The 27,544-nt window shown below is 41.0% G+C and overlaps 1 protein-coding gene across 6 annotated transcripts in view; it reads left to right on the top strand.

The window, feature by feature from the left end:
* The window catches only part of CLCN5 (Cl-/H+ antiporter 5), a 181,407-nt gene that overhangs the window by 136,064 nt on the left and 17,799 nt on the right, over positions 1-27,544 (top strand). For 5 of the 6 annotated variants that reach the window (XR_014136793.1, XR_014136794.1, XM_081793284.1 and 2 more), the window contains 3 exons: positions 17,492-17,643; positions 20,233-20,332; positions 23,925-24,112. Coding sequence is in view for 4 of the 6 variants with exons in the window: in XM_081793284.1 (XP_081649410.1) it covers positions 17,492-17,643; positions 20,233-20,332; positions 23,925-24,112 (440 nt within the window). In the remaining 2 variants the exon portion in view is untranslated. Of the gene's footprint in view, positions 1-14,290; positions 15,104-17,491; positions 17,644-20,232; positions 20,333-23,924; positions 24,113-27,544 lie in introns of those variants that run through there. The other variant, XM_081793287.1, reaches the window with a different exon arrangement.

Below are 27,544 nucleotides of genomic sequence, written 5' to 3'. Positions count from 1 at the left end.
AGAAATTGTCTAGTAAAGGTGCCTCAAGACAGTAACAGTAGAAGAGAGCCCCTGAATTTATTTTATTTTATTAAAAAAATTTTTTTAACATTTATTTTTTGAGAGACAGAGTGTGAGCGAGGGAGAGCTAGAGAGAGAGGAAGTCACAGATTCCGAAACAGGCTCCAGGCACTAAGTCCCATGTGGGGCTTGAACTCACAAACCATGAGATCATGACCTGAACCGAAGTCTGTCACTCAACCGACTGAGCGACCCAGGCGCCCCATAGACAGCCCTGAATTTAAATTTCATAAAAGAAAGGTACTCATGGTTTGATATTTTATGGTTTTTCATATTTGCCTACTTCTGTGAAAGGGACTTGTATTTGTATATCACTTCCACTTATGTGTAGTTAAAACCCTTGTGAGTCAGTTATGACAACTACTAGCCCAAGTGAAGTGGTCAGTCCATAAACTGAAGCTGGCCACCTCTTTTTGGGGGGGAGTGGGGGAAGATAAGTATTTTTCTCAATTCTCATTTTATTATTATTATTTTTTAATATAATTTATTGTCAAATTGGAAGCTGGCCACTTCTAATAAGCCTTCTGGCTAATCCAGATTATTTCTTCTGATTGAAAATAATACCATATAGCATCCATATCACCAAAGTGCTTTTTGTGTTCACATTGCTCTCAATAAATGATGGAGGCAAGTGAGTGTCTATTATTCCTATTTAATAGACATGAAAGCTGAGGCAGGCAAGATTTTGACATTGATTGTGACTATAGAATGTGTTTTCACCACTTTTCATTTGCCTGTACAGGAGAATTACTTCTTGTGATTTACAAGGTCTGACCATAAAGCGACAAAGGTGTTTTCTATGAGCCACACACAAAAATCAGTCCATTTACTGTCCTCTGTAGTGATATAATTTTCTTGCTTAGCTTTTTAATTGTTCTTATTTTATTTAATGTTTTCACATGGGGTTTCCTAACATACACAACAACAACAACAGAAAAAGAGGTCATAAAGTCCTTGATGTCAGTGGTGAGATTGTGCATAAAATACTAACATTTTGTACCAGGCACAATAGCACGTACTAAAAAGATTAGTTAAAAGGAGCTTGAAAGGCAGTAGAAGTGGTTCTTGTTTTCCAGATGGCTAGAGGGATTGATTTATGAGGAATGAGTAAATAAATTATGCATGACGTGGTTAAATGCATCTGAGGTAGTGTTATAGCAGTCTGTAAATGAGAAGAAACATAAACATGGAGGTCTCAAAGAAGGGGAGAGGGAGGAAAAGAGGAAAAGGGTTTAAGTAATAAGAAAAACTCCAGAGCTGTTCTCATAATCCATCTGTTCTCACTTGCCTGCCTCTGCAGCCTGGACGTTATGGTCAGCAATTCATTCATTCAGCCATTCAGTTATTTAGTATTTATGGCACACCCAGATAGGAATGCAGCGCTGTGCAGTTTTAGTAAAGCTTATCAGTTCCCTTGTTTCCCTCACCCCCTTGTCTTTCTACCTCACATGCCTGGCTACTCCTCTCTGACTGAGTGAGGACACAGGTAAAGGCACAGACGCATGAGAGAGCCTTTTCTAATCATGAAACAGAGTCTGTGCATCTGAGTTCTGAGGCTCCCAGGACAGAATGACTGACAGTTGGAGCAGGAGGGAGGATAGCAGGGGATAGGGCAGGAGATCTAGTTAGAAATCTGGGTGAGATCTAGACTGTCTGTGCTTCTGGACCTTTTCTTGTAACCAAGGAGTCATCAAATAATTTAAAAGCAGAGGAATGATATGATCAGAGTGGTGCTTTAGGGAATTTATGGCTGTGTGGAAGATGGATTCAGGGGAGGGTGGGTTGGAGACTGGAAGACCAGTTACACTGTTATTTAAAAAAAAAATCTATGTAAGAGATCAAAAGGCCTGTATTAAGACAACAGGAATGGGAGGGACAGCGTAATATGGTGGCGTAGGAGGACGCTGGGCTCACCGCGCATCCTGCCGATCATTTAGATTCCAACTACACCTGCCTAAATAACCCAGAAAACCACCAGAAGACTAGCAGAACAGATTCTCCGGAGCCAAGCGAAGACGAGAGGCCCACGGAAGAGGGTAGGAAGGGCGGAGAGGCGGTGCGCGCTCCACGGACTGGCGGGAGGGAGCCGGGGTGGAGGGGCGGCCCGCCGGCCAAGCAGAGCCCCTGAGTCTGGCTTGCAAAAGCGGAGGGGCCGGACAGAGTGTGTTCCGACAGCAAGCAGGACTTGACACCTGGGAGGTCATAAGTTACCAGCTCTGCTCGGAAAGCGGGAAGGCTGGAGGACAACGGGAAGGAGAGCTGCTGAGCCCCTGGACGACAGAGCTCAGTTTGGCGGGGAACAAAGGTGCTCGCCAGCGCCATCTCCCCCGCCCATCCCCCAGCCAAAATCCCAAAGGGAACCAGTTCCTGCCAGGGAACTTGCTTGCTCTGTGCAAACACCCAATGCTGTGCTTCTGCGGAGCCACCCCTCTGGCAGCGGTCTGACTCCCTCCCACTGCCACAGGGCGCCTCCTGAAGTGGATCACCTAAGGAGAAGTGAGCTAAGCCTGCCCCTCCTGCTCCCGTGCACCTTGCCTACCCACCCCAGCTAATACGCCAGATCCCCAGAACCACAAGCCTGGCAGTGTGCAAGTAGCCCAGATGGGCCACACCACCCCACAGTGAATCCCGCCCCTAGGAGAGGGGAAGAGAAGGCACACACCAGTCTGACTGTGGCCCCAGCGGTGGGCTGGGGGCAGACATCAGGGCGGACTGCGGCCCCGTCCACCAACTCCAGTTATACACCACAGCACAGGGGAAGTGCCCTGCAGGTCCTCACCACTCCAGGGACTCTCCAAAATGACCAAACGGAAGAATTCCCCTCAGAAGAATCTCCAGGAAATAACAACAGCTAATGAACTGATCAAAAAGGATTTAAATAATATAACAGAAAGTGAATTTAGAATAATAGTCATAAAATTAATCGCTGGGCTTGAAAACAATATAGAGGACAGCAGAGAATCTCTTGCTACAGTGATCAAGGGACTAAGGAACAGTCACGAGGAGCTGAAAAATGCTTTAAACAAGATGCAAAATAAAATGGAAACGACCACGGCTCAGATTGAAGAGGCAGAGGAGAGAATAGGTGAACTAGAAGATAAAATTATGGAAAAAGAGGAGCTGAGAAAAAGAGAGATAAAAAAATCCAGGAGTGTGAGGGGAAAATTAGAGAACTAAGTGATACACTAAAAAGAAATAATCTACGCATAATTGGTATCCCAGAGGAGGAAGAGAGAGGGAAAGGTGCTGAAGGGGTACTTGAAGAAATAATAGCTGAGACCTTCCCTGATCTGGGGAAGGAAAAAGGCATTGAAATCCAAGAGGCACAGAGAACTCCTTTCAGACATCACTTGAATCGATCTTCTGCACGACATAGCATAGTGAAACTGGCAAAATACAAGGATAAAGAGAAAATTCTGAAAGCAGCAAGAGGTAAACGTGCCCTAACATATAAAGGAAGACCTATAAGACTTGTGACCGATCTCTCTTTTGAAACTTGGCAGGCCAGAAAGGATTGGCAGGAGATCTTCAATGTGATGAACAGAAAAAATATGCAGCCGAGAATCTTTTATCCAGCAAGTCTGTCATTTAGAATAGAAGGAGAGATAAAGGTCTTCCCAAACAAACAAAAATTTGTCACCACTAAACCAGCCCTACAAGAGATCCTAAGGGGGATCCTGTGAGACAAAGTACCAGAGACATCGCTACAAGCATAAAACATACAGACATCACAATGACTCTAAACCCGTATCTTTCTATAATAACACTGAATGTAAATGGATTAAATGCGCCAACCAAAAGACATAGGGTATCAGAATGGATAAAAAAACAAGACCCATCTATTTGCTGTCTACAAGAGACTCATTTTAGATCTGAGGACACCTTTAGATTGAGAGTGAGGGGATGGAGAACTATTTATCATGCTACTGGAAGCCAAAAGAAAGCTGGAGTAGCCATACTTCTATCAGACAAACTAGACTTTAAATTAAAGGCTGTAACAAGAGATGAAGAAGGGCATTATATAATAATTACAGGGTCTCTCCATCAGGAAGAGCTAACAATTATAAATGTCTATGTGCCGAATACCGGAGCCCCCAAATATATAAAACAATTACTCATAAACATAAACAACCTTATTGATAAGAATGTGGTCATTGCAGGGGACTTTAACACTCCACTTACAGAAATGGATAGATCATCTAGACACACGGTCAATAAAGAAACAAGGGCCCTGAATGATACATTGGATCAGATGGACTTGACAGATATATTTAGAACTCTGCATCCCAAAGCAACAGAATATACTTTCTTCTCGAGTGCACATGGAACATTCTCCAAGATAGATCATATACTGGGTCACAAAACAGCCCTTCATAAATATACAAGAATTGAAATTATACCATGCATACTTTCAGACCACAATGCTATGAAGCTTGAAATCAACCACAGGAAAAAGTCTGGAAAACCTCCAAAAGCGTGGAGGTTAAAGAACACCCTACTAATGAATGAGTGGGTCAACCAGGCAATTAGAGAAGAAATTAAAAAATATATGGAAACAAACGAAAATGAAAAAACAACAATCCAAACGCTTTGGGATGCAGCGAAGGCAGTCCTGAGAGGAAAGACAACAGGAATGGAGAGGAAGGAATAACTTTTGGAGGAATTTCAAAAGGGGGCTTGGTAGGACCAATTAGATATGGGGAATAACCTAGAAGAGTCACAGATGACTTCAAAGCCCAGTGGAGTATGAGGGCAGGCTGAGTCCCCCTCGTGTGGGAGAACATGCCCACACCACCCCTGCAAGCCTCAGCGTAACCTCCCAACGTCCCAGGGAAGGAAAAATGTCATTTACCTTTTTTAAAAAAAATTTAATGTTTATTTTTAGAGAGAGAGAGTGCATGCGAGCGAACGTGAGCGGGCGAAGGGCAGAGAGAGAGGGACACACGGAACCCAAAGCAGGATCCAAGCTATCAGCACAGAGCACGACACGGGGCTTGAACCCACGCACGAACTGCAAGATCACAACCTGAGCTGTAGTCGGACATGTAACCAACTGAGTCACCCAGGCACCCTAGAAAAGTGTCTTTTAAAATGAAACAAATGGCAGTGTGTGAAATCCATCAAGTAAGCTGTGAAACAGTTGCATTTGTTCTGCCCTGCTACAAGGAAAGATCATAATATTCCTCCAGAAAGAAATGGAAAACATCTTGGGCTCTGGCTCATGGGCAAACCTGTCAGCACTTCAGTTGACTCAAGCAATTGTGTGGATGGCACAGGGAGAATAAGTAAAGGGAATTTGGGATCTATCACCCTCATAATGCTATAACTTGCCTAAACACTTAGCCTGGGAGAATAGCAATTGTCACTGCTGCTTTTTGAGCTGGAAAAAAAAAAGTGGCCTGTATCCAAAGCTCCATGGGGTGCATAAACCACACCAGTTTTATATGCTGAAGCCTCCAAATGAGGCTTATTATGATGTCCACAGGCTTTACAGGCTTCCTTTAGGGTACTCGATAGGAAAATACCTAGTCAGATTTTAGAATCTGTGTCGCTTTATCTCTCCCCATTTATTTACTAGTATTTGTGTCTTATCTAAAATACATGCTTTATGCAGATACACAGTTTTTACCTAATGTCCCATCCAGGATACCACATTGCATTTAGTCTTTATGTGTTTTTGGTCTCCTCTTGGCTGTGATGGCTTCTTAGACTTCCTTTGTTTTTGATGACCCTGACAGCTGTTTTTTCAGTAGCCTTTAAATTTCATTGCATACCTGTGTTCTTTTTTCTCCAGTTTCAGTGAGAGATAATTGGTAGACATCACTATGCAAGTTTAAGGCTTACAGCATCATGGTTTGATTTATGTATACTGTGAAATGATTACCACAGTAGGTTTAGTTAAAATCCATCATCTCATATAGATACAATCAAAAGAAAATGACATCTCCTTGGGATGAGAACTCTTAGGATTTACTCTTAACAACTGTCCTATGTATCATACAGCAATGTTAACTGTTAGCGGTAGTCCATCATGTTGTACATTACATCTTATTTATCTTATAACTGGAAGTTTATACCTTTGTGACCACCTTTCTCCTGCTCTCCATCCTCCTACCCACTGCCTCTGGTAATCACACCTCTGATCTCTTTTTCTATGAGTTCTTTCTTTCTTTTTTTTTTTTTTTTTTTTTACATTCCACATGTAAGTGAGATCACAAAGTATTTGTCTTTCTCTGTCTGACTTATTTCACTTAGCATAATGCCCCCAGTGTCCATCCATGCTGTCACAAATGGCAACATTTCCTCATTTTTAATGGCTAAATAATACTCTATTGTGTATGTATATACCACAATTTCTTTATTCATTCATCATCGATGGGCACTTAGGCTGCTTCTATGTCTTGACTATTAGAAACAATGCTGCAGTGAACATGAGAGTGCAGATATCTTTTTGAGTTAGCCATTTTGTATTCCCATCAGGAACGAATGAAGAGTTCCTGTTCCTCCAGATCATTGTGAATGATTGTATTGTCAGCGTTTTAGATTTTAGCCATTCTAATAGGTGTGTAGTGGTATCTCATTGAATTTGCACTTCCCTGATGACATAGGATGTTAAGCATTTTTACATTTACGCTTTGCCGTCTGTGTATCTTTGGTGAGGCCTAGATGTTTCTATTTAGACCCTTCTTTTCTAATATAGGTGCTTAATGCTGTGAATTTCTCTCTCAGCACTATTTTGGCTGCATCCTACAGATTTTGATATCTTATATTTTCATTTTCATTTACTTCAAAATAGTTTTTAATTTGTCTTGAGACTTCTTTGGCCCATGGGTTACTTAGAAGGGTGTTGTTTAATTTCCAGGTATTTGGGCAGTTTCCAGCTATTGCTCTGATTGGTTTCTAGTTTAATTCCATTGTGGATTTATGGAAAATGGCTAGGAGTTGGGCTGTTTAATTTGGGGCTGTTTAAAGTGTAACTGTTTGTGTCAGAGAGTTAAAATTTTGTAGTGTCCTTGTTTTGGTTTCACCTCCTGGTTCTGAGTTTTCTGTAAGTGCAGCTTGTCGAGAGAGATTCTGTGGCATGTAGTTCTCTCAGCTGCCATCTATTGCCATTATACTGGAGCCACTGGTGTGGTGGTAAGGTATGGGAGCAGGTCATTTTATAATTTTCTGTGAAATCTCGGTGTCTGCTGGGCCTGTATCTTGTGGCTGTGCCTTCACAAGGTTTAGTCCAGTGGTATAGTTTTTGTTTTCCCTGCCCCATACTTCTGTTCAGACCACAGCATTCACCATCCATTTCCTGGAAACCCAGGCCCCTGTTGACTGTTCTTTTTTGTTTCCTTTGGGTGAGATGAGAAGGCTGGTCTGGTGGTGTCTGCTGGAGTGAAAGGAATGCCCTTCCCCCAGCAGGGATGAGGCTCAGGCAAAGTATTTCCCCCTGGAGCATAGGCCTTTGGTGTAGAGAAAGCTCTGAGGTATTTCACAATGATTACTCTTCCCCTCCCCTTGTCAGAGCCAGGAAGGAATATTTCTCTTATTTTCCCTGTGAGAACTTGGTTGGGTTCCCGGAGGTAGAGCCCACAGAAGGATAAGCCTCAGAGGTTTCTCATGCTCACGCAAGTCTACACACTCAGCATTTCAGCCGTTCCTCAAAGTTGCCATTCAAGTGTCCCTGCCAGTTTATGTTCCCATTGGTTTCTACTTCAGGTAAGCAGATCTCTTTGTGTCTTTTTTGGAGAAACCTGTCTCTTCAGACTTGGGTGTTTTGGTGGCAGTTTCCCCTACAACCTTAGTTCTCAGAAGGGGCCATGACTTTGCAGTTTGTCCATTTTTTTCTTGTTTTAAGGATGGGAGTGACAGATCCTAAGCTTTTTACTTGCCAGAGCTGAATCTGAAAGCTCCCCCCCTCTTTTTCTCAATTAGTGAAACCACTTTGGTCCCCTCTTGAAGGGAAAAAAAATTCAGAGACCCTTTGGCAGTACTATAATCCAGAGTGGATTATTTTTAACCTTACTTTGTTCTGATTTATAGCATGGGGTAAAGGGTTGCTGTAACGTCTTAGGAGTGTTTTGGGGGTCTGTGGCTAGCAGATACTCCACAAATACTGTGGCCACGTTGGTAAAGCTATAGTTAGCCATATGCCAGAAGTGATGGGTCCCAGGTTGTAGTATACTTCACAGGTGAGCTGACTCTTTCTTTTCTAGGGATTGTAGTGCCATTTTATGATCCTGCCAGAAGAATGAAATCAAAATACCATTTGGAATTCCTCAAAACTTAAGAAGTGTTCTCAAAAGTCATTCAGTACAATGTATGAGTGACAAAAAAAATCATTGCTAAAATGATAGAGTATCAGAGTTGGAAGGGACCTTAAAAATCATACTTGCTAATCTTCCCTCATTTTACAGAGAACCTGAAACCTGAAACCCACAGAGATTAAGGCAATTGCCCAAGGTGATACAACTAGTGATTTGTGGAGTAGGGTTAGAATCTGTACCTTCTCACTGCTGGACAACAGGGCTGATGGCAAAGACTTTCTTTGCATTGTCTTTCATTTAACAACTTTGTAAGCCATCTTCCTCGCGGTGTTTTCCTCCTGGTGTTCTCCAGAAACTGTCACCTGCTTTGTTTCTAAATACTCCAGTGATCTGCCTCTCAGAATGAAAGTTTACCCTTTGCAATGTCCGGTCTCTACTCTTCTGGCTGTGTTCTCATTCTTTTTCTTTTTAGCCATCACTATGTAACACAGAGATACGCCTCACTATTGAAGATTCCAACAACACACGTGTATATAAAATGTGAAAGGCTCCCCTATACTAAGCATTCCAGAGATAACCCCTCAAACTAATTCAATGTGACCCTGTCAATGCTTTTTCTATCCAGTTAACACATAGGCACACAATTTTAAAAAAATCTACTTAATGATTCTGTGACTTTTTTCACATAATGTGTTTGAGGGACTTTGCTATTTCAGTACACATCAGTTTACTCCTTCCCATGAGCTATTCCCCCATTACCAGACTCCTTCACTGTTGCCAGGTTTTCACTACTACTAACAGTGCTGCAGTGAATAACACACATACATTAGTGTGTACAGGTACCAGTGTTTCTTTGAGAGCAGTTCCTAGATTTTATATATCTAACTCATTATTTCTGTCCATGACATCACATTATTTCCATGAGTCCAAGACAAATCTCCTAATTGGTATTTCTTCTTGAAGCTTTTGACCCTGCCAAAGAATAATTGCTAATCTCTTGTCCCCAACTTCCTTTTGGAGATTAATAGGTAGAAACCAATGCAGACTCAGTAGAGAACTGGAGAACTGCTGCTTATGGAACAATAATTACAAGTTATTACACAGGATTGTGCCACCCCGCAGGTTATGCATTTTAGGGCAGTGTCTCCCTACCCATTACATTCCCCAGTCCTTTTGTCAATCCCATAAATGTGTAAATTTGAGAAGGAAGGAGTGAAGAGTGAGTAATGGAGCTGAGGGATGTTTTCTTTATATAGACAACCCCCTCAGCAACTTTGTCAAATCCAGCCCCTCTATTTCCAGTTCTACATTGATTTTAGTGGCATTCTAGTCCAGCGAGAGTCTGTAGATACCAAGCCATAATCCACATGCTATTTTTCCTAACTTTTGTTATGTCTGGTAGTTAGCACCCTGGTTCCAGTGGTAAAGAAGGTGGGTTGCATTCAGAACTCCCAGATTAGAGCAGATGCTGGGAGTAGGAGGCATAAAAGGGACACCCCAAAGCAAATGTCTACAACCCAGTGGGGATAGAGCTGTATCCATTGGGAAACGAGTCCAAAGGTGATCTTAGAATCTAGATTCATGCTTGGCTCTTAAGTCTTTTTCCCTATCCCTTGCTGCCATGCCCCATCTTCCTGTATACTTCTCAGAATCCTCAAACTTAGTTTTGTAGATTTGCAGTTTTTGCAGTCCTATTACCTGCATCTCTCACCACACCTCATACTGTCTAGCTTTCAGCAGAGTTGAGATAGAGAGGTTCGTCTTAGTTGTCCTTCCTACTTCTTAGACAACTTTAAGTTGTCTTTCTTTCTGCAAACAGAAACCAAAGCACTCAGTCCTTAAATGAAATGTGTGCAAAACAACACAGGCACTGACAATTGATATTGGATGTGTGATGCAGTGCTTGGCAGTATCCTGCAGCATCCTGATGTTTCAGCTGCTGGATCAGGGGAACATTCAGGAGCTTCTAGGGGATGGTTGGCAGGGAGAAGAGGCCTCAGGAAAAAGGAGTTATTTATCTATAGCTCTGGAAGCATTTCAGTATTTAACAACCAATATGGCTGTACAGATGTGTACCAATGGATAGTTTCCTTGAACATGTGTCCCAGAGACCAAGCTAAGACAGTATTTTAAAGCATAGCATGGTCCTGCGGTACTTCCCAGGGCTTAGATGGGAGAGCTGCCCCACCAACATTTGCTTTTCAGCCACTGGGTTTGAGTAAGTTTGAAAGCAAAATAGAAGCAAAATGGAGGCACAAGTTCATAGAAAGGTCCTAAAAATGTTGACTAATTATTGGGGTTTCAGCTGTAATGTCGTCTCAAACATAGAGATGAATGTAATGTGTAAGTGTTCATAACTCTCTGGGAGATCTAGAATGGATGAACCAATACAAGAAAGGGTAGAGGGTGCAGGTATGGAAGTAAGAAAAGGCATACATTAGGCTCTTAGTACTTGCTGTTGAATGAAGGTAAAATTTAAAAAAACCGCAGGATGAATATCTGCTGATGTATGCTAGGTAGAGTGTTGAAGTTCTTGTAGATGTCCTTTCAGCCTTGCAAACATACAACTTCTCCCTGTAAAAACTGAAATACATTTTTTAAAAAATTGGACTATTTTCGGGTCCTGTGATACGTACCAACAGCCTTGCCTCATTTCTTTGAGTGTTTCTTTCTTTAGGCCACTTTCTTTAGGCACAATAAGTGCGCCCTCCTGCAGCTGCGCTACTACGAAAGCAGTATTTCAGGGTCTGTGCACGAGGTTTCTATCCTCTTTCCCCTTGTGTTTTTGTTAGTGTTTAACTCATTCACTTAATCGGTTACTGTTAAGCCCCCCAGGTAAATTTCTAATGGCATATTGGTTAGGGGTTGAAACAAACATTATTCTCAAATTGGAATTTCTTTTCTTGTTTTTTAAGGGGTTGCCTAGTTTTAAGCGTCATGTGAGTTTTAGAAAAAAAAAAAAAAAAAACAACTGTACAGTAGTTTCCATAAAGGGAAATGAGCTAAATGCATTCATTTATTATGCCTCCTCATCCAAGCAGTGTGCTTCTAAAGACCCATTGTTAAGTTTTTAGACCTAAGTGTAACCTATGGGGAGAGGTGTTTAAACATTGACTTTTTTCTGACTGGTTTTCTGGGTATTTTCCCCAGACTCAAGCAGTGCAAATTACCCTTTGGGGGCTTTTAAAAAATTATTCAAATTGAGATCTAATTGTACTTTAACTTGAATCATTTTCCTATCAGAGTATTAAATTGTTTTATATTTAACTTAGAGCACATGATGCCTTCAAAACTTACTCAAGTTAAGTTTTATCTTTATCTTTTTTTTTTTTTTTTTTTTTTGGTATGGGGGCAAAACTCTAGACTTACTTAAGTACCTCAATATGACATGTTGCATCCTTGTTCAATTTCACTCTTCCTTCCTTGGCAGAGAATTTACACACCAGAAGCTTAACTCTTAATACACTGGTTTTGAAAAGCCTTTTTGCATCTTGTTGCTGTCTTTGTACCTCACTAGTTGGTCCTGAATGGGATAATCTCTGCTGCCATTCTTGACAATGAAGTTTTATGAATTTACTATTTCTTTCTAGTAAGTTAAAAAAAAATGCCATGAAAAGAAACCAACTGGATGTGGCATATGACCCACAATTTAAGCTGTTTGTCATCCAGTCAGATATGGATACCTCCATGAAAGAGTGCAAACAGGGGCGCCTGGGTGGCTCAGTCGGTTAGGCGGCCGACTTCGGCTTGGGTCATGATCTCGTGGTCCGTGAGTTCGAGCCCCGCGTCGGGCTCTGTGCTGACAGCTCAGAACCTGGAGCCTGTTTCAGATTCTGTGTCTCCCTCTCTCTGACCCTCCCCTGTTCATGCTCTGTCTCTCCCTGTCTCAAAAATAAATAAATGTTAAAAAATAAATAAATAAAAATTAAAAAGAAAGAGTGCAAACAATTTAATCCCTCTCATTGATGAAACCTAAAATAGCTTTAATATCATTGTTATTATTATATGCTAAAATATTTTATTTTTCCTATTATAAAAATTATGATGGATATTTAAAAAATCCTGGCCTATGTTTGTGCCAAATGCCCATTAAGTGGTCTTTCTATACTGAAAGTTTTAAAAACCAACGAATAGAACACTGTATGTTAACTACACTGTAATTAAAATAATAAAAAAAAAAAACAACAGGGGCACCTGGGTGGCTCAGTTGGTTGAGCATCCGACTTCAGCTCAGGTCATGATCTCACACTTGTGGGTTCGAGCCCCATGTCATCCTCTGTGCTGACAGCTCAGGGCCTGGAGCCTGCTTCAGATTTGGTGTCTCCCTCCCTTTCTGCCCCTCTGTGGCTCGTGCTCCATCTCTCTCTCTCTCTTTCATAAATAAACATTAAAAAATATTTTTTTAATAAATTAAAAAAAAAACAACATTGTTGCAGGAGCCACTGATACTTTTGAAATCAGAAGATGATCTGATCAGCTCTGTGTCCCAGAAAGATAACTCTGTTGTCACCAAATGTTAACCCTATTATTGTGTTTTTACCATAGGCTGCATTAAAAACTGGTCAGCATTTCTTTACCTTATTTTCACAGTAATATTAATTGAACCTACACCTGGCAGTCTGTATAACAAACATATGCTAGAAATTACAAATTTGGCAGAAAAGGGAATTGTAATTAAATATCATTTTAGTACAAGGACTGCACCATAGCTACCAAACCTAGTTTTCAAGGGAAATAAATTTACATGGAATAATAAAGTCGCTCCCCTAGAAGCTGTGATGTAACATTTGAAATATACATGAACTTACATCAGTTATTAGCATGATACCAGTTCTACCATCCAGTCATTGTACATTGAGGAACTATACATTTTTTAAATACCAAAACATATAGTATCTTGAAGTGTAAAATAATCTAGTAAGATAATGTAAATCTTATCAGATAATGTAAGTGAATTCTGCAGGTGCCTTCAGAAACTATATGTAGGATTCTATTTAATAAAGAATGACTTTGAGGGTCGCCTAGATGGCTTGGTTATGCGTCTGACTCGATTTCAGCTCAGGTCTCTATCTCAGAGTCTTGAGTTCAAGCCCTGCATTGGGCTCTATGCTGGACATGAAGCCTACTTAAACAAACAAACAAACAAATAAATAAAATAAAGGATGACTTTGAAGGAGGCTTATGAGTTTGGGCATACAATTCTCTTTGAGTAAGATATACACACATGTCTAAAAGTACAGCTCTATAACATAATTACACTTGGGCCACAAATAGCTTTTGATTTTTAAGCTTTGTAGTTCATTGCCACAACACCATCAGTTGCCACTTCATTTTAATTCTTCTCATTAATGCTAGTTTAGTTCATCAAGGGACTGAGATGTCATGATAATGACAGACCAGACTGAAAGCATACAGGTTTCATGAAGTTCCTCACATTTTGTAAGGTTTTGTTGTAATAACATTTCAGGATGCTTTGGGCCCTAAGAATTGATGACAGTGATCACAGCATTTGAAAGCCCTCCATTTCGGTCTGATTATTGGAGCACACTGACTGGATTAATGTTTAACAGCGGCTGTCCTGCAGATTCACTAAGGAAGTTGAGAGATGGTGATTTCATTCTTCTTTACTCGACCAGCCTTGTTGCACAGTTAATTAAGGACTGCTGAAGAATAGCCTTAGGAATAGGGCCTGGGAAGGGAAAGCCTTTTAAATAATGCAAATAGAAGAGTGAGTTTATTTTCACAGCTGAAATAGCTGGTTTTCCCCAGTTTGGATTAGTGAGATCAGATTTGATGTTGCTGGCTGGGTAGAGAACTAATATAACGAAACAACTCCTTTTCTGGACCGTAATCGGAGTTTTACATTACTACGTGCTATTAAAGAGCTGAGCTTGTAGAGTACATTCACATGCAGTTCCATATTTCATAATTTTCTGTAATTATCATATATACATAGACATATAACACATGTGTACAGTTTAAAGAATGATTATAATATGAACACTCAGTTAACCACCGCTCAGATAAAGAAAAATTACCAGCATTCCAGGAGCCCCACCTTCACCATGTGCTCTATCCAGATGGCGACCTCTTCTCTCCTCTGGGTAGCTACTGTATTTACTTTTGTCATTTTCTTGCTTCTCTTTGTAATGTAGCAACTTATATTTGTATCATAACACGCTATAGTTTAGGTTTGCCTGGTTTTGAACTTATATGAATAGAATTATGTTATGTGCTCTCGTGTCTGGCATCTTTCAGTGTTACACGTCTGAGATTTTCTCTGTGTTTTTGCCATCCAGTGCAATTTCTTTAAAAAGCCTTTTCTATATTTGATCCTCTCCCTTTTTTACTTAGGATCCCTCTAAATGCTTTCAGTTATTCCTCCTTTGCCTTCTTGGATTTTCTGCTAAATAAGGTCTAAAGACTCAAAGTTGTCTGGACCCCAGTTTTGTGAACATATCCGACTGCCCCAGTTTGATGGCATTCGTTTAGATGAGACTACATCTTTAAGGCTTCTGTGCTCGGTTAAAAATCTTCCTTTCTCCAAGCTGGTCCAAGGGTCTGGTCACGTGATGCCACCAGTGACATCACATTCTGACCGCGGGGAACACTGGTGGTTCTTTAGGTGGCGTTTGTTCCTGTGAAAGGCAGAGAACGCAGCAAGTGCCCTTCTAAAGCAGTTCATACCGGAGCTCCTTCTGTAAAAGCTCCTCAACCTAAATGACCAAATGCTGGCTGCCAAAGTTATTTCTTCCTTGAGGCAGAAAAAAAGAAAGCTGTGATTGAAGGTAAGCAGACTTGAGCCCAGCCAAGGACCGAAGTGTGACCCCAGGGAGAAGGGGATCTGGAGAATCACAAGCAGTCTGTTGTTGGCTTCTAATCACTGCTTGCTGTTTCAGAGCTGCCTGACAATTTGCGTTTCTAACAGGAGACTACAAAGGAGGATGATGCAGTGCTCATGTTACCTAGTGATGTAATAGGATTCTTTCTTTCCTGTTAGGAAGCTGTTGCAGATCTTCATTTTGTCTTAATATCCTTAGAGCTGGGGGCCTCATTTGCTATACAGTGTAACATTATATAGCTATTGGATGCTTTTAAAAATCAGTTTCACAAAATCCTTTTTAAATTTCTCCTGAAAGGAGAGCCCTTAAACCAGAGCAAATTCATTTGGAGCATTAACCTGCTTTAAAAAGTAAATTTCTGGTTGTTCGGTGTCCTGTGTTCATGTCAGCATTTGTCTGGAGAATCGAAACAGCTTGGTGGGTTTTTTTTTCCTTTTTTTTTTTTTTTTTTTTTTTTTTTTTTTGCCCCTCTCACCATACTTTATTTCCTTTCTGCCCTCATTTCCTAGCTGGCTGTTTCCGTCTAAGCTCTCAAACACACAGCATTAATCTTTATCAGTATGCCACTGTCATGATAGGAAATGCTGGGCTGGTGATTCAGCAGCCAACCATTTTACAGCCAGGTAGGCTTGAAGATATGGAAAGGACTTTGGTTAGGGGTTTTAAGATTAACTTGTTAACCTCCTCTACTCCAGCCCCACCCCCACCCTCAATATGATTTAGATTCTGCAGAGCTTTTCCTTTTAAATGTGTGTGTTGCCGATAAAAGGTGCACTGAATTAGGTATTCGGAAGACTTAACGATTTGTAAATCAGGTACAGCTTGGGAGTTAATTCCCACTCACCCTATGAGAGTGCTAAAGTTGTCTGTAGGAGTTTAGAGTGAAGATGGGAATGCAGATGTGGGGAAATAGGTGGCAGCTTGGACCTACTTTGGCCTTCTCTGCAGAGGGATCCATCACCAAACAGTCTGGGTAAAGCTTTGTCCCTGCCAAGGTTGATGCTGCAAATGTGAGCTTTGGCTGGTTGCATTAAATGATAGAATTACTCTGCATTTTTCCTCATGTGCATTTGCATAAATTCCTGAATACTGTTCTACTTTTTGGGTTTAATAGTGAAATACTGTTTCACCAGAGGACGGTGGAAATATTTTGAACAAGTTTGTCAAGCAGTACTGAGTAACCTTGTGTGTGTACAACTTCTGAGTTTTAATACTTCTTGCTCATCCCCACTGTTCAGCGAATAAACCTTGATTCCGCTGATATTTATTGAATCTCAGATATGTGTTAGACATGAGAAGGCAATAATGACTTGGATATGGGGCTGCCCTCAAAGAACTTCCAGTCTAGAAAGGAAGACAAAACATTTGCATAAGTAATTATAACAGAAGCACTAACAGCAAAGCAGATAAAGGACTGTGGTTGGGCAAGTGGATATGTTTCTTCCATTGAAAGATCAGGGATAGACATTTCATCACCAAGCCATGCAATGGTCTTTAAATCTCTACTTGTAAGTCTTAGACTGTTCTGACATACTCAGTAAAAGTTTCTGTAAGCCCATTACATTAGGGATCAAAGTCTACCTGTTGAAGGGAAATATGTACATTCTAGCCAGCTTAACTCTTGAAGAGGCTGGCATGCTTTCTTTGGAACTCCCACTCAGGCAAAAGCTACCTCTTAGAATTGAACTACTGCCTTATAATGTAAAATGGTTTCTGATGTGCTGTCTACAAAGATCTTTGACCCTTTTGTCTCCCTTCCGTAACAGAAACTGAAATACCTAAGGGGCTCCAAGCTCCTGCATTTTGTTTCATAAATCCTTTCCCACTAAGCTTCAACTCCTGTCACTTCTCCCTTTGTGCTGTCATGCTCATCTGTCCCTTTCCATTCATACTGCCTTAAGACACTCATCATTTTGTGCCTAGATCACAGAAACTTTCGAATGTGGTGGATGTTCCCACCAGGTGATTATATTGCTTTATCAGCACAACTTAACTATAATCATCTGATAGTTTAAGGACTCACCTTTTGGTACTCAAAAAGGAGGTATTAAAATGTTTAGTGTCCAGGGGCACCTGGGTGGCTCAGTAGATTACGTGTCTGACTTGATTTCAGCTCAGGTCTTGATCTCATGCTTCGTGAGATCGAGCCCTGTGTGGCAGGGGTTGGGGGTGCTGTCAGTGCAGAGCCTGCTTGGGATTCTCTCTCTCTCTCTCTCTCTCTCTCTCTCTGCCCCTCTCCTGCTCGCTTGCTCTCTCTTTCTCTCTCGAAATAAATAAACTTTCAAAAAATGTTTAGTGTCTGAGGTACTAATGTCTATTTCCTGTTCAATACAGAGGAAAAATCATACAATGGTGGAGGAATAGGTTCTTCAAATAGGATGATGGACTTCTTGGAGGAGCCAATCCCTGGTGTGGGGACCTATGATGATTTCAATACAATTGACTGGGTGAGGGAGAAGTCTCGAGACCGGGATAGGCACCGAGAGGTAAGACGAAAGATGGTCCATGTGTAAGTGTTAGAAAACAGCAGGGGAGGGGCGCCTGGGTGGCTCAGGCCGTTAAGCGTCCGACTTGGGCTCAGGTCACGATCTCGCGGTATGTGAGTTCGAGCCCCGCGTCGGGCTCTGTGCTGACTGCTCAGAGCCTGGAGCCTGTTTCAGATTCTGTGTCTCCCTCTCTCTCTGACCCTCCCCCATTCATGCTCTGTCTCTCTCTGTCTCAAAAATAAATAAACATTAAAAAAAATTAAAAAAAAAAAAAGAAAACAGCAGGGGAAAAAGTTGAAGATCTGTAATTCTTTATATGTATGCTCTCCTTCAGCCCTGGATGTGGCTGAATCTCAGGTTTCCATTGGCAATGTAGGGTTTTATTTTCTAATTTATTTTTATTTTTAGGGTATCTTGTATATGATTTCAAGAAGAATTTATAATTAATGGTGATTTATCTTCCTATAGCAAGTAGTTGAACAGGATCCTTGCAGCCCTGAAATGGGTATAAGTGCCTATGTAAAGAGGTGAAGACAAACTTGGTGGAGGGGACCAAAATAAGTTTCAAAGATCTTCTTCCTCTGCCTCATTTCCCTTTTATGGTTTTCCTTTGAAACAGGGTTTTTAGAACTAAGAAAAGAAAGGGTGCTTCTTTTAAAGGAATAAAAGAAAAAAAATTCAGAGCCTTGGTGTTTACTGAAACATATGGGATAAAGTCCTTGCGATTATGGCTCTCAGACAGCCATAAAAGAAAATGTGTGCATTCAACTCAAACCCCCAAGACCAATCAGATCCAATTTAAGGATATTAATTTAATATGATAGGTAATAGGTGGCATTTATGGCTAAGGCCCAGATTCTTTAGAATTTGGTGAAGTTCCCCACCTTTCTTTTTTCAGAGTACCACTAAAACTTCTTAAAGCAGTCTGCCAGGGTCATTTGCCTTTAACTTGTTGCTATGTATCATTTAAATCAGGGAATCAAAATTTCTAGCTCATGTCAGGGCCACATGGAGAGCTAATGAAAAAGGTAGGGCCCAGCCCCAGTGATCCTGATTCAGTGGGTGATCTCCTGGTGAGACATTTCTTCAACCTTAGGTGCTGTTATTTTTCCTTTTGTATTATTTCTGTTTTGAGTCCAAATTTAAAATTTGATTTTTAGCTTGTCCCTTTCTCTCCTGAGTTCCTGATTCCCTTCTCTCAGAGCCAGGCAAGTCTCCTGACCAGTCAGGTCCAGATTGCTTTTCATTCTTAAGCCATTACCAGCTCCTGAGTGATCTTCTCATGACCACTTGAACCCAGGGGTCAGGTTGTCCCAGGTACAGGTTTTGAAAAATTCCTCTGTAATCTTTGGACTTGTGATAATCTTACGGAGTTTTCTATCCTAACTAAAGAAGGGGATCTCTACGAAACACTCTTATGTTTTTCACAAGGTTTCTGATATTTGGGAACACACACATACCTGTCCATCATATCTATTCATCACTCGGGCTTTAGAATTTTTGCTGTCTGTAATTCAGAGTTCAGTTTGTCATCAGTTGCATATTCAACATGTTATTTACATTGTGAAAGTCACCCATGATATGACAAGGGCATATTTTCCCACTATATGAAAATGGCTGCATCTGAGACACATTATGCCAACTAATGACAATTCAAAATCAATTAGAATATGTTTATTAAGTGTTCAAAAAGGACTGTTTTCTTTGCATTAACTGCTCATCATCAGAATGGAAACACTGTCACCGAAAAATGTTACCTCATCTACTTTGAGCACTAAAACTGGAAACTTAAAGTCTCAGGTCAAAATGAATTTTGAAACTGCTTTTAAAAGTTTTATAATAATTTGTGATTGTGATGTCACTGTAGATGAAGATGGGGCAGCTAAGTCACAGTTTCAAAGATAAGAAATAGAGGTTCAGAGAAGGGGGAAGCCCAATGACAAAGCTGTCAGAATACTTGGTTTTGAAATAAATGTGGGCACTGAAGGGCTAAATTGACAAGGCTAGGGCCTAAAAGGCAAAACTTTCTGCACCTCTTGATAGTCTCAGCTATTCCCAGCAGGTTTTTGAAAATAAAGCGAAGCATCCCTGTTACCATTTAATATCTGTGATCAGTGAGGGGAGCAAGTCCTGGAACTTGCCAGCCCTGAAGCACTGCCCTAGGTAGCAAGCCTCACGTTGTCCTTTCACCACTCAAATAAGTCTGTGTTTGTTGATTCTTTGCAAAATAATCCAGAAACCATCCCTAGAATATCTGATGTCTATGGCAGAAAGAGACCACTGCAATGAGCAAAACAGATTGACGGGATACAAAATTAGCAGCTGAATGGGGGAATCCCTGACTAAGGTACTTGGAACCATTGCTCCCGTACTGTCCATGAAGGTGGTGGGGTTCAGTAAGACAAGGCTCACTAAGCCTCCCAAGTTCTTGGTGATGTTTGTTCAGCCCGGGGTTATTTGAGCAGTAACTCCAAATTGGTCTCTGTTCCTGATGAATAGATTTGTCTTTGTACCTCTTTATTGTGTGTTTTAAGGTGAAAAAGTAAGGGTGTGTGTAGAGCCTACCAATTTTTTCTCATTTCTCCCTAGATTACCAATAAAAGCAAAGAGTCAACATGGGCCTTAATTCACAGTGTGAGTGATGCTTTTTCAGGCTGGTTGTTGATGCTACTCATTGGGCTCTTATCAGGTATGGTAAACTGTGTTTGTTTCCTAAACAAATCTCTTAAAATCATGGTGTGCCCCTCCCCCAAGCCATGAATGAAGTTGACTGCTGTGCTTTACTGTTTTCCTACATGAAATAAATTGCTGTAGACCTTTAGAAAGCTTGATGTACCCATATGTAAAGGGATACTAATACCTGTATCTCTTTCCTTTAAATGAGGTTAAACAAGGAAATGTATTTAAATGCATTTATATGCTATAAAATATTGTATCCGTTTTAAGGTGCTGTTAGCATGCCTTTCAGTGATTGTCTTGAGGAAGAGCCCTTCTGTTAGAGACAGTCATTTTTTTTATTAAAAAAAAATTTTAATGTTTATTTTTGAGACAGAGCTTGAGCAGGGGAGGGGCAGAGAGAGGGAGACACAGATCTGAAGCAGGGTCCAGGCTCTGAGCTGTCACCACAGAACCTGACGCAGGGCTCGAACCCACGAACTGTGAGATCATGACCTGAGCCAAAGTTGGATGATTAACCAACTGAGCCACCCAGGTGCCCCGACAATCATTAAAAAACAAAAAAACAAAAAACCACATACTACATGAGGTTTATAAGAGAAGATACAGAAGAGAACTTCCTGAGAGACCTTTGTAGCTCTTCCTTAAACATCTCTCTCATTTGGTGGTGAAGAGCAGTATGAAAGATGTGGCTCATACCCTCAGGAAGTTTACAATCTCAGTCTTTCATGCTGGCTAAGGAGTGGGATGGTCCTACCCTTTCCTGTCATCTCCAGCGACTTCCCAAGCCACTCTAAACAATATATGATCTAACTAGGAATGGTACACTTGCTATGCTCGTACAGCTTGAAAACAGGCTCCCAAGCAGGCTTCCCTTCCCACGGGAGAAGCAGAAAGCCAAGAACACGTGACAGAGATTCTGAGTTGTATCCTTGTGGCATTAAAAGGTGGGCCTAGGAAGACCTGGAATATTGAGCTGAAAGGGACGTTAAGTGGGAAACTTGGAGGTAGAGGGCATGAAATAGCCATTAGCACAGGCTCTACTTTGCAGCTACCTGAGTTTGGACCAACCCCATGGCTTGCTAGTTTTGTGACTTTTGGCAAGTTTCCTAACCCCTGGAAGCTCTAGAGGCTAATAAGAGTTCCTATAGTACATGTTTGTTCTGAGGACAGAATAGTAGATAAATGAGATCTAGCACAGGTAGCTCTCAGCACAGTGCCCACAATTGTTTTTTTTTTTTTTTTTTTTTTTTTGCCCACAGTTTTTAACAGCGCCACTGCTCCTATTACCTAGAAAAAATTTATGAGCCATGGAGTATAAATAAATAAATGTTATATACATATATATAGATAATACATACATATACATATATACATATATGTGTATATATATATCATATGATTGCTGCAGTGAAGGATGGCTCGTCCATAGCCGGGTTTTCAAAGATTATCTAGGGAAGGGGTCAGCAATGTCTTTTTGTAAAGGGCAAGATGGTAAATATTTTAGGATTTGTGTGCCACATGGTCTCTGTAGCACGAAAGCAGCCACAGACAATAGGTAAGTGAGCACGGCTGAGACCAGACAAAACTTTATTTACAAGCATAGAGGCAGATTTGACCCTTGGGCCATAATTTGCCAACCTGTGGTCTAGGGTGTTAAAGCTACTCCTTCTGGCTTGCACAGGAGAGAGAGAATGGTCTGGCCAGTTTTTAAATAATTTTTAATGTTTATTTTTGAGGGAGAGAGAGACAGAGTGTGAGCAGGGGAGGGACAGAGAGAGAGGGAAACATAGAATCTGAAGCAGGCTCCAGGGTCTGAGCTGTCAGCAGAGAGCCTGATGCGGGGCTTGAACCCACGAACTGTAGATCATGACCTGAGCCAAAGTTGGACACTCAACCACCTGAGACACCCAGGAGCCCCTGGTCTGGCCAGTTTAGAGTTGGATAATAATAGACCAAGTGGTCTATAATGCTAAGTACTGCAGAGAGGCTGCAGAGAAGGAAGAGGGCTGAGAAAAGTTTATATAATTTAGCAATTGGTAGGATACCAATGATCTTGGAAAGCTATCTCATAAATACTACGAGTCAGATTTCAAGGGGAAGCAACCAGTGTAGAAATTTTGGAGATATTTGGGGGGCATTAGAAGGAGAGAAGGAACAGAAGCTTGAAATGGTAACAAGGACAAAGGAAGGCATTTTATTCTGTAGGGTAGGGGAAACATATTAGGAAAAGGAGGAGAAATAGCAATAGAAGGGAAGATAGGATTGAGGGTACCGCATTAGGTAGAATAAGACATGCACACGTGAGACAACATGGGGAACAAGCCTAACTCTGTAACACATGTTAATTTTTGAATCTGGGCAGTAAGTGCAGTAAGAATTAGAAGAAGGAGAAGGTAGGCATGGCCAAGAGGAGGTATCAAACAGCGTGTTAGATTTGATTAGGTTATTCAAGTATGTAAATAACCTGTGTTAACACTTTTAGCACCTACCCAAACATACATATGACATGGCTTCCAGCCTGTTGGAATGTAGGTATAATATCCTCAACTTTTTAATGTATTTCTTATCACTAGGTGGCCAGTGAATATTTTTCTTTCCCTTGTACACACAGGGCATTTTGTTTTTAAGTATTGCAGAGCAACAATAGAAGCAGTGTGCCTGAATACAGAAACAGTCTGGGAATTCAGAGGCTGTGAAATTTATGATGTCTTTGCTATTTCCCTAAAGCATGATTCTAGACCATTTAATTTCTTTATGCCAGAGTTTCTTCATCTGGACAACAGAAATGAGAAAGCCAGAAATTTCTATAACTATCTTAACCCTACCAGTCTATTAACCATAGCACATAAATCCCCATTCACTATTCATCTTCTCATAATTTTCTTTGATGGATGCATAATAAGTTTTCACTACGAAAACTCCAGGATGTTCACATCCTAGGTTCAGAAGGCTTCAACGTGTCTATAGCTTCATCTAATTTTCCACGTGCATTGCAGTCTACGCTTTTACCGATTCAGTTCCCTTAGCCTAGAATGCCTTCCTGCCACTGCTCAGATTCCCTCATCCATGGAGCAAAATTGCTAACAAGGCTGAGCTCTTCTCCCCATAGTCTTCAACAGCTCCCTTCCTTCCCCCAGCCATGTCAAATAAATATAATATTCTTCAATGCAGGCAATCCACATTTTCTCAGTCTTATATAATAGTGAGAATAAAATGATCTTTAATAAACTCGACTGTATTCATGGATCGGTATCCATCAACTGTAAGTCAAAGCAGAGTCTTTGCCATGTAAATCAACTAAAAGGCAAATATTCAGGCTCCTTGCTCCCACCTCACCACTTTGCCTCTCCTCAAGTTCCCCGTGTATAGAAATTCTACTGACATGGTGTTTAATGCAGACAATGTTTTGTATTTTGTACACTCTTGAACAGGCATATGTAATGACAGGTGAAATCTATTAGAGGTGATAGGTGGAAATCAAATAGACCATCAGAAAGAGGTTGCAAATGGAACAGAAAAGTTTATGATTATCCATTAGTTTGATGCCCTTTTCCTCGTTTTCTCTGACAACTTTGGCCTTCCCTTCCCTCCCCTCAAATCAGGCTCCTTAGCTGGCTTGATAGACATTTCTGCTCATTGGATGACAGACTTAAAAGAAGGCATATGCACAGAGGGATTCTGGTTTAACCATGAACACTGTTGCTGGAACTCTGAGCACGTCACCTTCGAAGACAGAGACAAATGCCCTGAGTGGAATAGCTGGTCCCAGCTTCTCATCAGCACAGATGAGGTAACATGTTGTGAAGATCACAGAACCACTGACTTTTATTCTTTTTTCTTAAAATTTATTTATTTTGAAAGAGGGAGAATTCAAGTGTGAGTGGGGGACAGCAAGAGAGAGAGGGAAAGAGAACCCTAAGCAGGCTCTGCACTGTTATTGCAGAGCCTGACACAGAGCTCGATCCCACAAACCGTGAGATGATGATCTGAGATAAAAGAGTTGGACACTCAACCGACTGAGCCACCCAGGCATCCCCCACTGACTTTTATTCTTACATTTGCTTCATTTCTTCTGTTTAAATTTATTAAACAATTTTTTTAATGTTTATTTATTTTTGAGAGAGAGAGACAGAGACAGAGAGAGTGTGAGCAGGGGAGGGGCAGAGAGAGAGGGAGACAGAATCTGAAGCAGGCTCCAGGCTCTGAGCTGTCAGCACATAGCCCAATGTGGGGCTTGAACTCAAAGACTGTGAGATTGGGGTGCCTGGGTGGCTCAGTCGGTTAAGCATCCGACTTCGGCTCAGGTCATGATATCACAGTCTGTGAGTTCAAGCCCCGTGTTGGGCTCTGTGCTGACAGCTCAGAGCCTGGAGCCTGCTTTGGATTCTGTGTCTCCCTCTCTCTCTGCCCCTCCCCTGCTCATGCTCTGTCTCTCTCTGTCTCAAAAATAAAATAAAAACATTAAAAAAAAAAAAAAAGACCGTGAGATCATGACCTGAGCCAAAGTCGGACGCTTAACCGACTGAGCCACCCAGGTGCCCCACATTTGCTTCATTTCTTATACTGTACTCATGACAATTGTGGAATGTGCCCCCATTTTCCTTTTCATGAAAAGGAGAACCAGTGCCAGCTGCCTTTCTCTGTGGTTTAAGCGCAGCCCTATTTCCATCCATCTCTTCTGCCATGTGGAATCATTTGATGCTTACATAGTGGCTTAAAAGTTTTGCTTTTTTTTTAAAACAGTCCTGGTGTTTCTTCTCAGTTGTTAGTACACAGTGTGACTGAATCTGTCTTTCTCTAATAATTCCAGTAAAAATGTCAGAGCCAGCCAACAGGCACGCTATAATTTCTGACTAAGATGGAGTGGGTTAAAAATGTATCCATTGTATAGACTCCAAAAGTAATTTTCCCCTGAGAATTGCATTAGAACATTTTTTAAAAAAGGAATACATTCCATATCAAAATAACAGAAATGCAGGAATAAAATTGCCCATAGCCTGCTTTGGAGATTAAATCAATATTTTCATTTGTCCTTGTCTCCTAGCATACATTTTTCAATATAAAAGTGACTTTGTTTTTCAGTTCCTTCCCTTTCTATTATTACCATTTGGGTTGTTTGTTGGATCTCTCCTACTAAAAACAAAAACCCACAAAACAGAACAAAGCAACTCTTAATTCCCATTTCTTCCACCAACTAAGACAGGTACCATCTCAGCTTACTACTCATTTACTCTGTTGGCGAAGTGACTGAGACAAGACTAGGATATTTATTTATACATTTATTTTTTTTAATTTGTTTAATGTTTTTATTTATTTTTGAGGCAGAGACAGAGCATGAGCAGGGGAGGGGCAGAGAGAGAGGGAGACACAGAATCTGAAGCAGGCTCCAGGCTCTGAGCTGTCAGCACAGAGCCCGATGCGAGGCTCGAACTCACAGACTGTGAGATCATGACCTGAGCTGAAGTCGGACGCCCAACCAACTGAGCCACCCAGGCACCCCTATTTATATATTTAGAATGCATTTTTTTTAACGTTTTATTTATTTTTGAGACAGAGAGAGACAGAGCATGAACGGGGGAGGCTCAGAGAGAGAGGGAGACACAGAATCTGAAACAGGCTCCAGGCTCTGAGCAGTCAGCACAGAGCCCGACGCGGGGCTCGAACCCACAAGCTGTGAGATCATGACCTGAGCCGAAGTCGGACGCTCAACCGACTGAGCCACCCAGGTGCCCTTAGAATGCATTTTTATTCCTACTTTGGTCCATAGACAATTTGAAATGGTCTGTGTGTGTGTGTGTGTGTGTGTGTGTTTGCGTGCACGCATACATACACACAGTCAAGGGAAAAGAAGGATAGGAAAATAATAAAATCAGAAATCAGAGTGTTTATGTACCTATATGACTGTACACATTGGCTTAGGGAAAGAGCTCAATAAAAGGGTTAGACACATACCATATGTGTGAGAGGGTTTAGATCTATCCTTCTCAAACTAGAGTAAGGTCTGTGTGCCAGCCGGTGGGTGAAACCACAAAATAAATGCTGTGTGCCTTCTCAGAATATCAGGGTTTTTTTCTGAATATTTTTTTTTGAAATTACATTTAATTACAAAGGAATGCAGAAGTCCCATGTTCATTAATATTAAACAATCTATGTTTCAGCTCTGCTCCTGAGTGTCCTACCCCCAACCCTCTCTCCTAGATTAGGAATACTTGGGTAGAAAAGTTTGAGAAGCCCTGGAATTCAGGGTGAGTGTGTGTGTGTGTGTGTGTGTGTGTGTGTGTGTGTGTGATCCCCTTGCATTTTTTTGATCAGTGGTGAAGCAAGAATATGATCCATAGACTTTATTTCACCAGTTTTACACACATAGATGTGTGTGTGTGTGTGTGTGTGTGTGTGTGTGTGTGTGTGTGTAGTTCTCTGCAGTGTTACCACGTGTAGGTTTGTGTTATCACCACCACAATCAAGACATAGAACTATTGTTCCATTACCACAAGGCTCCCCTGTGCTACCCTGTTATAGCCTTGCACATGTGTTTAAGTATTCCAACTGTAGCATTCAAACTGGAACTTGAGATTTGCTCAAATGACAGATTTCTCTGGCTGGTTGTTTTTGTTTTTGTTTTTGTTTTTGTTTTTTAATGAATGAAATCCTTGCCTGGAGAGAGTCTTCTAGATTCTGAGTTCTCCTGCCAAGAACTTGGCCTCCAGGTCTCTGCCTCTAGTCAGTTTTAGCTACTTGCCTTTCCATTCCCTCTCTCTCTCTGTTTCCCCCCTCTGGAGCCTTCTTCCTCCCTAGCTTCATTTGAAAGGCCAAGAGAGAGCAATTATCTATTCCTCTGAGGGACTAAACTAATGGAAAAGTTGTGTCAAAGCTATAACTCAGAAAAAAAAAATCTGAGCAGTTTGGCTCTCCTTCTCTAGGTCAGTGAATTATTTTAATTACGTTTTATGTTTAAATCAGAAGTCCAGTGAGTTGTGTTTCATATACTTTGAGCGAGTTTCAACTTCTAATATTTTTATCAGTAAGCATTCTCTCCTAATGTTCAAAATAGCTTTCTTTGTAAGATGTAACTGTTTGTAAGCCCTTTATGTTGGTGACTCCTTATTCGTGGTCAAAATTAGATTTATTTTCTGGCCATCTTCATTATCATAGGAGGATAGTCTCAAAAGTGTATTCTCTCCATTTTAGAAATAGCTGTTGCTGTTTTATTCTTTGGGACAGC

The sequence above is a fragment of the Panthera onca genome, chromosome X, assembly GCF_046562875.1.
Source record: "Panthera onca isolate mPanOnc1 chromosome X, mPanOnc1 haplotype 2, whole genome shotgun sequence".
Classification (NCBI taxonomy): domain Eukaryota; kingdom Metazoa; phylum Chordata; class Mammalia; order Carnivora; family Felidae; genus Panthera; species Panthera onca.
The sequence above is the reverse complement of the archived record's forward strand: the minus strand, read 5'-3'. Positions and strand labels throughout refer to the sequence as shown.